The following is a 13,694-nucleotide window of genomic DNA, read 5'->3' as shown; positions in this document are numbered from 1 at the left end:
ATTTTTTTAATTTTTTTAAAAGTAATTATTGTTACTGCAGATTTAATATTCTTCAAAAGAAATGAAGTGACGTAATAATTTTCTTTAATTTCACATTTAAAGCAGTTAAGACAGCAGAGATCTGTTTTTTTTTTAAATTAAATTGTTTAATTATGAACAGGCAGTGGCGATAGAAAACAAATACAGATTCCAACCGAAGTTAAAATTCGTACGGAGACACAACCTCATACTATGAAAAGTGATAGTGAGAAAACTACAGATGCTGATGAAAATATGGAGTTTAATACCAAAGCGTTGGTCGGGTGCGGTGGTGACTTCACCGTATATATCGACGACGATGGACGAATTTATTCTACTGGCAACACTCATTTACAGGTAAATTATCGATTACTCGAATCTGGCAATACTGTGATTAATCCTCATATTAATGTGGATATTTTCTATCTCATCTTACTGGTGATAGGACCTATTGTGAGTCCGCGCGGGTAGGTAGCACTGCCCTGCCTATTTCTGCCGTGAAGCAGTGATGCGTTTCGGTTTGAAGGGTGGGGCAGCCGTTGTAACTATACTTGAGACCTTAGAACTTATATCTCAAGATGGGTGGCGCATTTACGTCGTAGATGTCTATGGGCTCCATTAACCACTTAACACCAGGTGGGCTGTGAGCTCGTCCACCCAACTAAGCAATAAAAAATAATAAAAAAATGTACATAAATTTTTTTCATCAGATCTCCAATGAGAAAACGAAGGGAGGTAATCGGGTTATTATGATGAAAACAACGAAACGCGTAATCAAGATTCCAGCGAGCCGCACGAACCATAAGTTCCTGTTCCAGCCCGTTGCCGCTGTCGACATGTTATCTAGCGCCAACGACTTGCAAAGGCAACCTATAGTATCGCAACTAAATCCACTACAGTCTATGAAGGATTTCAAGAGGAAGTCGTGGGCCGATGACGTCATAATGCTACTCAAACCGTGGATAAACGAAGCCAATGTAGCAAGGAATTTAAATATGGCTGCCAAATTAGCTTATCATAATAACGCATACTCTGAGTGTTTGAGGTTAATGTTAGAGAATTTAAAACGCGGTCCCCAAAACGATTGTTTCTACGTGCAACACAGCACGCCCCTTGAGATTGAACACAGCGCGGACTGCGAGGCTGGACCACCTACCCGGAAAGACGAGGTCAAAATAACTATTACAAATGTCATAGCAAAAAGGATAAAAGAGGTGTCCTTGGCTATTTTGAACGACGTCGCCTATAACGTAATAGATCCATCAACATTTAAATCTTTACCATGTTGCTGTGATGAATTAAAATATCTGTCGAAGAAAAAACTACCCAATGCAACGGTAAACATTTTCGAACAAGATCTCTCTGGTAAAGCAGCTGATGTGATTGATAAATTGATAAACATATTCCCCGTGGACGCAACACTGTGGGAAATATGTTTCCGTTTGTCTAAAGATTTTTACATTAATAACAGTTTATCTATAACTGAACTGGAACGTGTTTTGCGTAAGTATATGGAATCTAATGCCACTACAATGATTACTGCGATACTGTATTCGAAAGATTGTTCAGAATACAGTGAGATTTTGTCACCAAAATTTTACTTGAATATGTGCAATCAGGTAATGGACACATGGGGCTGAATTAGCAAGGGATTTGAAAGATGACTCAGAGCAATTATTGGTGTTAGTTTCCAATGATATCCATCGAATTAACGTTTGCATCAATTTGCAGATCCCTTGATCTTATCGTAGATTTAATATTATCGTAGATTTTTTAAATATTATTCGAACCTACGAGTATTCGTATTTCCGATACTATTATTGTAATACTAAACAATGAGCGATTATTTTTAAAACGAATCAAATTATAAAATTGTTTTGTTTGATTTTTCGATTGTTCGAATTTGTTATTCTTACAGGATTATGTTTTAATGTTATTTTATTACTTTTATTTCTTTATTATGATAAATTTATGAATAAAATCGGGTTATTATTGTGTAATGTACGTGGACCGCCAAGAGAAACGAGACTGTCGACGATTTGCTACCAGAAGGTTCTTGGTTACTTTAGTCATATTGCTCGGCGGCCACCAGACAACCTTGAAAGATTGATTGTGGTGGGTAGACGGGAAAAAACCCGCCGGCCGGCCACCATACCGTTGGTCGGATCAGATATCTGCGCTCACTACTCTCTGTTGCGAACGCCCTGAGAGAAGCCGAAAACCGAAGCAAATGGAAGCTGAGGGTACAAAGAGCCACGAAGGGCTTTCAAGGACATGACCTTCAGCAATGAAATATTCGACTAAGAAGAAGAAGAGAATGTACAGGAAAGTTAAGCTAAGTCGAGCTTGAAAAACCTGGTATTTTTTCTGTAATACCTATAACTTACCTGGTATGTCACAATATTCATGCTCACCCAGTTTAATGTTTGTGTAATCTAAGAGGTTCTGTATCCTGTTTCGATTTTATAGTTGCTATACATTTTTTCTACGCTTAAATTCTTTGAAATAGCAATTTAATCAATAGATTAAAAAGCAATAGCTTTGGTAACAGTAATCGCTCATTATCCTGGATCCTATAATGGAAATTTTACTTAATAACCATACACCTCTAATGAGATGAAATCCCCTTAGACTTTTAGGACTTTATAGGAAATAATACATTTTCTACTCTTTTTAGTATTTGTGCTCTCTTGTAGACTGATTTTGTTTGTGTTAAAATATGTAGTAATATATGTATATAAGTTTCTAAGTTTTTATGTGTTATCATTGGTGATTTTGGCATGATTTTATACAAGTATATATATTTTTTCAATGTTTTTTATGTCCGTTTTGTTTATGTAAAGATTGTTGTCAATTCTATAAGATACGCAGCAGTTTGCACAGTACTTTATGTAGTAGATTTAGCCGGACTGAATATATAAAGGCGTACTGAACTTCCAAACGTGCTTAGTCGTGGGAGAACTTTTTTTGGCATCATTCGGTAATTCATTGCCATCGTATTTACTATAGTAGAATTATTTTGTCCGTGCAGTTTGGATCATAAAAAGTCGGAGCAGTGAAGCGAGTATTTCGCTCTCTCTTCCACTCACGAGCCTTATGGACGGACGGGCATAGTGATGCGCATTATTGTTGTCGATAATCGTTATCGATAGTGTATTTAGTTTTGTCATTTTGTGGGTTACTGATAAAAATGAAAGAAAAAATCACTAATCGAACACTTACATCACATATCGCCGCAGAAAGTTAACAAGAACGGCAGAAATTAACACTTTGTAACTTTTCGGGATCTATTCTTATTTCAGTTAAAAATTTTAACACATTGTTGATAACAACACGTGCAAATATTATTTTGAATGAATTCTGCCGTTTTGATACTAAACAAAAGAGTAGCCATTGTGTCACTAAAGAAATTCAGAGAACGAATGCATAAAAACACATTTCTCTTCGACATAATGTAATTTAATTTGCAGGTAAGTACAAATGACTCATAACATAACAATGTCTCATCACCCTTCGTATACCACCCCGCCGCCGCACACTGTATTATTATCGAGATCTAGCAGAACTTAATTCAATCTTGCGTGAATTTACCTTTTTTTAATTTTACGTGTCATAAAATGTTAATATTAGATGTTATTTCGTATTTCTAAATAAATAAATAAATAACATTAATTATTAATAAAAATCATTTAATCTTTATTTTCTTTCAAAATATTATTTTTAATACTCCAACTTTGTTCTAAATACACAAGAAATATATTTTACACCCCTAAATATATTCAAAAGACTAAAAAAAATTCGCATAACCTTCTACCCATCTTCCTCCGTCGAGTAAGTTTCTTCTCCCATGTTCTATTTTGCACTGTTGATTTGGAAGATAGAAGTGGATCTGAACCTATCAGAAATCGGTTAAGTACGTCTTGATTGGTGTTAATTCTGCTTGTTTTCCTGCTGAAATACTCGCGATTCCTCCTATATTCCTTATTGTTCGCTTCTTGAGCTTCTTCTGCTAATTGGTCCAAAGGTAAAACGCATGTTTCAATTACTTCTATTGAGTGTGAGAGGATTTTGTGTATACCTACTAGAAGGCATGTAGTACTAGGAACAATGTACTAAATAAAGTTTTCTTGTCTCTTCGGCATATGTCTTGTGCCTCCAAGATAACAGAAATGTTTGACTAAATCCAGATTGATCCCTGTTATTTTCGCTTACATTTCTCCCATTTAGATTGTATTTTTGCTGTAAGACTACTTATTAACATTTGAAGTGATCGTGGAGGGTTTCTACAGTCCTCTGTCATAATATTGTAGTATTTTTTCAATTATAAGGTTATTTTGACCTTTTTTTTATTACTTGGAAACCATATATTAAGAATATGACGCCTTTTCATTGCGCTGAAAACAAAAAAAATGTATGAGCGGGGCAAATAGGAGCAAGGGATTCCAACTAAATTTCAAAGAACATTAACCGTAGAATGCTATAACAGTGATTTCCCGGTGTATACACTTGCATATATTTTTAAAAGTCAACACAAAAAGAAATTTTTTTTCAAGGACTACAGCAAAAACGTTATTAATTAATAACATTTCAATATTATAAGGTTCAAACTTACCTTAACGTATCCTCGATGATATAACAAACGATAAAAATGACCAATTATAGCACTTTAAACGACAAGAACAGACCTGTTCGCATTCTGCAATAAAGCAAAACTAAACAATACACTCGTGCTAGTACGCATAACCTATGTTTCGAGACTTCCCTTGTGTTGTATGGTGTTACACACTATATTTTTTTTTTCAATATCGGTTATTTGGTTATACACCTGTGTAATAAAGGGAGTTTTAAGAATATTTAGAGGAGTATTATTTTTAATTAAGTTCTGCTAGATCTCGATAATAATACAATGTGCGCCGTGTACCTGCCTTCGATGACTCATTAGTTTTTATCGATAATGGCGTTGCGCCCGCGCAACATGCTCACTGCCCTAGCCGGGCTATGTTTTAAGACCCAAACTGCACGGACAAAATAACTACTATAATTCATTTCAATTAATACCCTGCTGAAGTCGAAGCCGACTAAATTAGCCCGCGTGTACTGTATTAGTCTTATGAAAATGAACGGACCGCCTTAGTTAAATCCATGAGAGATTCACACCAAAATTGTAAATGTCATTCGTTTCTTCAGCGGAGGCTTGTCGTGATCTAGTAATTTAATGTTTCAACCAATCATACTCTATTCCAATTACGAAGTCTAATGATACATATGTTATTATTATGTTATTGTGTGTGTGAATTGATTGTATAATGATTTAGATTGATTGTGTATTTTTTTAAATGATGTTTACGACCATGAACAAAAAATGTTTATTATTTTAAATTATGCGAAACGTGAAGAGTTACGTTCTAAGAAGTGTCAAAAGGACCTTCGTAATTGGAATAGAGTATAGGTCACCGCTTTATCCACCGCTACCTTCTTACTCCACGAGTCATTTCTTCCGACTGTTACTTTTAACTTTCGTTGTTAACTACATAGTTCTAGAACGACCTACTGATAATTCTATTTTATAGTTTTTTCGTAATGCTATCGACTAAGCACAGATTGTATTGTTCTGTAAATTGACTGTAGATTTAATATATCCATTATAAAATAGATGTTTTATATCCATGACATTTTACAATTATTATCCTTTACTATATTAATGTATTTCAACTAGATTCATTTAAAAATGACATTGTTGATTTTCTTTCTACAACACGAACTGTTTACTCGTTAGTTTGTCTAGTCAAGATTTATATTTTATACGTTTGTTAACACAAGTTTTGAACTTTGTTGTTTTTATGAATTTCCCATTTAATTTTTTTGTTATAATGTTTTTTAGTTTAGAAATAAAAATAAAACTTTCTTACATGAATGTATTCTGGTATTTACAAAACAAGATAAATACACAAATGTAGTTTTATTTTTAGTGACAGTAAGGATCCTTTAGGTTTGCACTTGCACAAAAAAAAAACTAAACGGTACTTTAACAAAAATAAGTATTATTGAAATTATTTATTAGTTATTATACAAATAAATATCACATACTAGCAAACTGGCGTCACAATTAATGATTTCATAAATAACAGTGTGTTCCTTCAACGCTATCAAATACTCTTGTAATAATTTACTTGAGCTTTATATTTAAAAACGTACGCGGCACGATTCCTTTCAAATCAGATTCATTCATACAAGATTCCTTAAAGCGGACACAATATAGACTAAAAACCCAGTTGTTCATTGGGTTCATTAATTATTAGCACCTCTACATTTAGAAGTTGATTGGTTTTCCGGAGTACGCTGCTAGATTTGCTTCACGTAGCGCTTCGGCACATGTCTGAAATCAAATTTACATTAATTATATGCAAATATATATGATATGTGTGTATATATGTATGTACATTTTTTTATGAATGAGGGATTACTGGTTGTTCGGAAGCCTTTCCAGTTTCACCAGAACAAGTGGGCGAGCAAAGGCTCAGCTATGAGGGGTGGGTTTTGCTAACAAATGCCCAAGCGCCTAACCTAATAACTCAAGTAAGGTAAGGAAACCTAACAGCTCAAGAGCAGCTGCTTCGCGCATGTATCTACTACCGGATCGGAATCGCGACTGGCTGAGAAGATCCGGCGAGAAACTCAGTGGATTAGGTTAGGTTACAGGTCAAACTTTGCAGAGTTCGACAAGTAGGGTTCGCGGGTCCCTAAGCCTGCTCCTAGCTTTAGAGCTGAAGGCGTCTAATGCAAGATTTTATATGTACATATGTATAGTTGTATGCATGATAAGATACTGGTGGTAGGACATCTTGTGAGTCTGCGCGGGTAGGTACCACCGCCCTGCCTATTTCTGCCGTGAAGCAGTAATAATGCGTTTCGGTCTGAAGGGTAGGCCAGCCGTTGTAACTATACTGAGATCTTAAAAAATGCAAATCATTACTAAAGGTATTAATTACTATCAATATTTAATGGCTTTAAGGTACAAAGCGGATTTTGCGAGTTACATGTTCACGAAACTGAAAAAAATTGACTGTTAGGTTTCGTTTTGTGTATATTTATACTTACAGGATGCGCGTGACAGACTCTCGCAACGTCTTCAGCAGCGGCACCATACTCCTGCGCGAGTACAGCCTCGTTGATCAACTCACCACCGCCCTGATGAATATATCAAATATTTATATACAAGTAATATTGCTGATAATGATCTTAAAAATCCGTTAAAAAAGTAAATAGGAAAAAAGCGATTCATGTTCAAAATATAAAATCTATTATCGTAATTGAACGACAGATGGCGCTAGTAGCGCGCCATCTGTCGTGGTGCCGTAGGCAAAACTTTTCCTGGTTAGGCAACATTACTAATTTCAACACAATCAAATAAAATACACGAGCTTGTATCACATACAAATAAACATAAAAATATTACATTTTTATTTTAGAAGGTTATTTCTGGTTAATTTTTTAATCTTTACAATACAATTTATTATAATATTTTACGATATAATATTTATTATTAAGAATAATAAGCAGTGCGATCTATCGAAAGATTGAGACTGTTAACAGTTTTAATAACATTTAATTTTGTCAAGTGCTCATTTGCCAGCATAAACATTAACAATTTTTTATACTCACAGGGCCAATTATGTGAGTCCCAAGGATTACGTCTGTAGTTTTATCGGAAAGCACTTTGACGAAACCTTCAGTTTCCCCATTCGTCTTCGCTCTGGAGTTCGCCAGGAATGGGAATTTACCCACTTTGTAAGCTCTGCCCTTTAACAATATTAATTAGTTGTGAATGACAGCTTAGCATTTTCATAACAAATAAGTTCTGAGACTTACTTCTTTCTTTAAATCTTCTTCAGTCTTTCCGACCCAGCCAACTTCGGGTGAAGTGTAAATAACCGACGGAATTGCATCGTAGTTGAAGTGGACGGGCATACCCTGAAAATTTGTGTACAACTTTTTTCAGTTTCATCTTCAACGATTGAAATATCACTTAGTTCTATTTTGATGGTTTTAATGCGATTCAAGCAGTTAAAGCCTTAAGAAATATGTAGTTACAAAAATAGTCAGGTCTGCTATAACAGCGATCTCAATTAAAACTTAGATCTAATCCTTAGCTATCCTTCTTTCCTTGTTGTCTATAAAAGTCTATCCATTTTATTGAAAATTGCTAATCTGCATTACAATAATTAACTATAATAACTGAGAACAAATCATGTACAGTCATTGGTTTATTTTGTAGTTGATTGATTGACAAGCATTTTTATAGAAAACATTTGGATTATTTTCATTCTATTCTATTCTATTTTAAGCTTCTATTCAATTATATTCACACATAACAAAGCCATTCACCGCATTGCCAATGGTCAATATTTAATAAAAATTAGTTTGATATTATTTACCTTAATACCTTCCACGCAGACGATACCTTCGTCCTCCGCTTTGTGAGCCAACATTGGTCCGTGAATTACATCACCAATAGCGTAAATTCTGGAAATAATATAAAATGAAATCCTTTTTATTAGCAACAGTCCGTGATTTAAATTCACAATCGGTTATCTCTCGGTCTCTGTATACATATTTTATGATCACAATATCGCGTACCGCGAATGCTATACTTAATACTTCCTTATCGTTTGTCTGTTGTACCAGTATCCGCTCCTTATTTACCTATTTAACTCTCCTCCCAGACACATGTGTACAATACTGGCAATATAGAATATTATGAGCCACAAGAAATACTGTCCGCATAAGTACTTATGTTTCCTTCATTCAAATGCTATTCCCCTTTATCCAAATGCGATTGAGATTTCGACTATTAGGTCGTATGAACGTAAAAGTCGTAGCGTTTCTATTGACTGTTACGCAGATAGCAACTCGAATGAATTACATTGTTTTTTTATTTATTTCTTTGATGTGGGGACGAGTTCACGGCCTACCTGGTGTTAACTGGTTACCAGAGCCCAAAGACATCGACAATGCAAATGCGCCACCCACCTTGAGATATAAGTTCTAAGGTCTCAGTATAGTTACAACGGCTGCCCCACCCTTCAAACCGAAACGCATTACTGCTTCACGGTAGAAATAGGTGGTGCGGACTCACACGAGGTCCTACCACCAGTAAAAAAACCACCTGGTCCTAACACCAGTATGTTAATTTGGATGACCCACCCGGGTACAGTAGTTTGGAATTTGTTGTTGACAGGAATCCGGCCGCGGTCATCCAAAGCGATGCCCACTTTGTCGAGCCCGAGACCTTTAGTGTAAGGGCGGCGACCAATTGAAATTAGCACCACATCGCAATCCAACTGAAATATATTTTTAAGATAGATATCAGACCATATAATATATTAACAATAAACAGGTAGCCAAAGACAAAAGGAAATAAATATGTTATTATAAATAAAGTAATATTCATTTGGTATATTATGATGTACAAGTATTAATTTATTACATTATTCTTTTTATAGCCTAAAAACTGATATGAGCATATGGACCACCTGATCGAACACAATCGCTTATAGACACAGCAATGTCAGGGGCACTAACAACCCATAGCCGATTTCTGGGAACTTTTTTCAAAAACTCATTTCAAAAAGAACATGGCAAAGAACTCAGGATTCACAGAATTTCATCTCGGAGCAAAAGGGTGTGTGGGAAATATGATCTCTGGTTACATACTGTGACTGAATGCAGTGGTTTGAAAGAACGGTCTGAGTATTTATTAAAGATTATTCCAAAGCAGAGTTCATCTATACTACTTGTATCCGCTGCGTTCATTGACAGTGTGGTTCCTAATATTTTTTTGGCACGTATTAGCTGGTTCTAAAATGAAACTCCTTTCCACTGTCTTTCCCCCAGTTCTGACATGTTCTTTTTCAAGCCAGGCTTGTGGAGAGTGGCTGTGCTATTGCTGACGTCTATTAATAGCGGTAACCACTCACCTTCAGGTTGGCAGTAAGTAAACTCGTCTGCCTTCAAAAGCAACAAAAAAATGTATTGCTGAAAAATATGTACCAGTGGAGGGTGGTAAGACTGTAAAATAAATATGACTATATTGTTTCAAATAAATTCTTTAAACAGTTCCTATGAGGCACAAATACACGATAAATCGTTGGAGCCCTCAAATGCCTTAGTCCTATTATCACTTTTATTCCACTCTGTTTTTCTTTATGAAGCTACAGTTCATCAAAGGTTTATTATTCTATCTTATGTTTTAGTTACTTTGAAACAAAATGTCTTAAATCTTACCACTTCCTTATTGCCACCTTTAGCAGCTTCAACATCAACTTTGATAGTACTACCTTCTTTCTTAACTCCTAAAACTTTAGTTCCCAGTTTGAATTTCATTCCTTGTTTGCTTAAGATTTTCTGAAGAGTCTTGGCTACCTCTCCATCAATACCAACACCTAATACATAGGAAAATAGGCATCAACATAATTCATATGTCAATTTCATAATAAGAAGTGTAGTAAACGTCAATATGGCAAAAATAATTTGTGTATTTAATGATAAGAGGGTGAATTATAACCCATCTCACTGTCTATCTTAGTAATTTACATGTAGCGGTTTGAAGGGCGTGATAGCCAGTATACTTTATGATAGAGATTTACAAATCATATTGCAAGGTTAGGAGGCATACATGTTGTGATGTCTGTGTTCCGCACGCCATTTCTTACCGGACACCGTTCACCCGTATCAATAAAAAATAAATATATATTTAATTAAATGAAACGAAAGCACAGTGAACGAAATTATTCTTTTGTGAGTATTGAAGGTCTACACTACTCTACACTATTTGACAGTATGATGATGCATAATCAATCATACAAACTATTATCTGTTTACTTGAAAGCTCTTTATTCTTAGATACTACATTTTTTATTTGCAATATCTTGTGACTTTATCTAATCAGACAACATTAATACACTGAGGTTTATGTGATTGTCTGAGTCTTTTAAATTCAGTTCTGATATTAAATTAGCTTAACAGATAGATCTAGATAGTGACTGATACAGATTTTTTTTAAATTTCATTAATAAAGCGAATTAAATTAATAGTTAAATATGGGAATTAATAACTTGTACATATTTTATTATTTGACACTTGACAAAATTAATATTTTACCTCCAATGCTAGTTAGGAATTCAATTGCAGTAACATCAGCACCAAGCCTTTGATAAACAGAACCAAGTTCCAAACCGATAACTCCAGCTCCAATCACCAACATTTTTTTCGGTACTGACTCCAAGGAAAGTGCTCCAGTCGATGTGATTATTTGTTTCTCATCAAACTGTATAGATGTGATTCTAGATTTTTAAAATTGTTTTAAAACTACTATGATGAAATATCATTATGTAATAGCTTCAAAATAGATTTTTATTGTTCCAAATAAAATATCAGTAGTGCGAGATGAGGACTACAGGCATGAACTGGAGTGATGTCAAGGAGCAAGTGCAAAACAGGGTCAAGTGGAGACAACTTGTGAGGGCCCTATTCACCAGCGGGGTACCCTAAGACTATTACAACAACAACAACAGTGCAGAGATATTACAATAAAAGCCGCAGCATTGCAATACAAAGCTATTTTTTTAATTAACTAATGCATAGTACAATGCCAACTACAACAATTCTGGAAAATGTTTTATCTAATTATTTTAATCACAATATGCTACAAGCAGTTTCACTCTTTTTTATTTACTCTTATATTTTGTAATCAATTAGAACACATCATGGCTAATTGAATTGACAAAAGCAGAATTCCTCTAATATGAACAGGTAAGAATTTCAAAAAGGAATATTTTCAGCAAGTAAGCCACTTTTTTCTAGTTTCACTACTAAAAAGGCAAAAATCTATCTGTTCTTATATGATTATTGTGAGGGCAAGAAAATCTTCTTTTGTCAATTTGCACCTTTTGCCACTTAATAAAATGAACATATCTATTAAGAATAACTTACAGTAACTCCAGGGAAAGGTGTAACTTCAGACCCAGAAGCGATCAAAATATTTTTGGTATTTACAGTCTCAACACCTTTCTCTCCGTGTACTTCAACTTTATTTGGGGCAACTATAGTTCCTACACCTTTGACAAGATTAACCTGCAATAATGAAAAATTCAAATACAGTAACCTTTTTTACATACAACTAAAACAATAATAATATAGTTCCCCTCTACATATTGGAAAACAGTGTTCAATTACTTACCCTATTATATCTACCTATTATTTTAGCAAGACACAACTGGTTGAATGATACTTGTTTACAGTGAAAAATAATCATGAAGTAAAACTTTAATTTCTTTTTCATATTATTATATATTCATATATATGTTTATACAGGCTTTAGATAACAATATTTTAGTTTAGTGCAAAATGACCAATTTTTTTGCAATTGTGTATATCGTACCTCTCTTGATTAGTTGTAAAATATCTATTATTTATGAAACAAACTAAGAAAAAACTTATATTGATCTAACTAAGCATATTAAAAGATTTGTCAGAGATCAAAATTGAAAGAGTATGCTTGCTTTAACATTAGTAATATAATTTTTTTTTTTAAACTTAGTCATTCAAATATCTGATAATGCAATGTCTCACCTTGTTCTTCTGAAAGAGCATTGCGATACCTCCTGTGAGGCCTTTAACAGCATTAGCTTTATATTCCATCATCTTTTTGAAGTCAAATGTAACTTCACCAGTTTCAATACCCCTTTGCTTGAAGTCATGTTTAGCCATATGGTACAGATGTGAGTTGTGCAGTAAAGCTTTTGATGGTATACATCCAACATTGAGACAAGTACCTCCTAAAGTAGGGTCCTTTTCTACTGAGACCACCTAAAGAAAGCACCAATAATATTTTTATCACTCACTCTAGGTTAATATTAATCTTTAAAAGTTAATTCTAATTGTAAAAATGTATAGCATAGAAATTATGCCCACAACATCTTTTTAATATTCAGACCTTCATGCCAAGCTGGGCAGCTTTAATAGCTGCGACGTATCCACCAGGGCCCGAACCGATAACAACAAGATCTGCATCATGTGTGGTAGCATATTGTCTTGTAGCAATTCGTACTAAACTTCCACTCTGTAAGAAAAAAACAGTACTACAACATAGAAATACAAGTTATAAATTTTTTTTTAAATTAAATTACTACTGAGATTAAATATCAGAGCGTCTCTGATTATCGCCGAATGACACGATCACATGCTTGAAGGTCATTACAGGTTAATTATTTATTTTGTTTTTATTGCCTTTGTAAATCGAATTCAAAGATGAGCAAAAACTTTTTGTAGATTTATTAAAACGAATAATTTATGGTGTATTTATGTCTGTAAAAAACAGCTATACGTATAGGTGGGACCTATACCATTGCATAACTTCTGTGATATTGTAAATTTTAAGAGGAAATGATTATTTTTTTTCGTACTTACTCTAAAGGTAGGAGAGGCAAGTTTTAGAAATTTATAGCCCATGTTTAGCAATTTCTTTTGAATTTTTGGATTAAAATATAAAATCCAGAGCCCTGGCGATCGGCAGGCGGAATACGTCGAGATTGTCAAATGTCAATTGTGATTTATATTTTTTTGGAGTTTATGGCCTGGTATCTTAGACCTTTAGGCCAAAATCTTGTCAATTGTGA

The 13,694-nt window shown here is 34.3% G+C and overlaps 2 protein-coding genes across 2 annotated transcripts in view; one reads left to right on the top strand and one right to left on the bottom strand.

The window, feature by feature from the left end:
* The window catches only part of ca (RCC1 and BTB domain containing protein claret), a 24,250-nt gene extending 18,280 nt beyond the window's left edge, over nucleotides 1-5,970 (top strand). The window contains exons 17-18 of the mRNA XM_028182783.2: nucleotides 161-375; nucleotides 729-5,970. Coding sequence (XP_028038584.2) covers nucleotides 161-375; nucleotides 729-1,658 — 1,145 coding nt within the window. The 3' untranslated portion in view covers nucleotides 1,659-5,970. The remainder of the gene's footprint in view (nucleotides 1-160; nucleotides 376-728) is intronic.
* Nucleotides 5,920-13,694, bottom strand: DLDH (dihydrolipoamide dehydrogenase). The gene is made up of 12 exons (XM_028182773.2): nucleotides 13,486-13,694; nucleotides 13,013-13,138; nucleotides 12,649-12,885; nucleotides 12,010-12,150; nucleotides 11,179-11,344; nucleotides 10,303-10,460; nucleotides 9,223-9,359; nucleotides 8,454-8,541; nucleotides 7,888-7,989; nucleotides 7,681-7,818; nucleotides 7,117-7,206; nucleotides 5,920-6,394 (listed from the first exon to the last, which is right to left on the bottom strand). The coding sequence occupies exons 1-12, from the start codon at nucleotides 13,525-13,527 to the stop codon at nucleotides 6,329-6,331; spliced, it is 1,491 nt and encodes a 496-aa protein (XP_028038574.1). The 5' UTR covers nucleotides 13,528-13,694; the 3' UTR covers nucleotides 5,920-6,328.

Source organism: Bombyx mandarina, chromosome 22, assembly GCF_030267445.1.
Source record: "Bombyx mandarina strain Sakado chromosome 22, ASM3026744v2".
NCBI classification, from domain to species: domain Eukaryota; kingdom Metazoa; phylum Arthropoda; class Insecta; order Lepidoptera; family Bombycidae; genus Bombyx; species Bombyx mandarina.
The sequence above is the reverse complement of the archived record's forward strand: the minus strand, read 5'-3'. Positions and strand labels throughout refer to the sequence as shown.

Excerpts from the sequence above, each read along its gene's own strand:
- DLDH (XM_028182773.2), bottom strand. The coding sequence starts at position 13,527 with ATGGGCTATAAATTTCTAAAACTTGCCTCTCCTACCTTTAGA. Across the intron at positions 11,345-12,009 it reads CACCTTTCCCTGGAGTTACT|TTTGATGAGAAACAAATAAT; the intron begins GTAAGTTATTCT and ends ACATCTATACAG. Across the intron at positions 7,819-7,887 it reads AAGAAGATTTAAAGAAAGAA|GGCAGAGCTTACAAAGTGGG; the intron begins GTAAGTCTCAGA and ends ATATTGTTAAAG.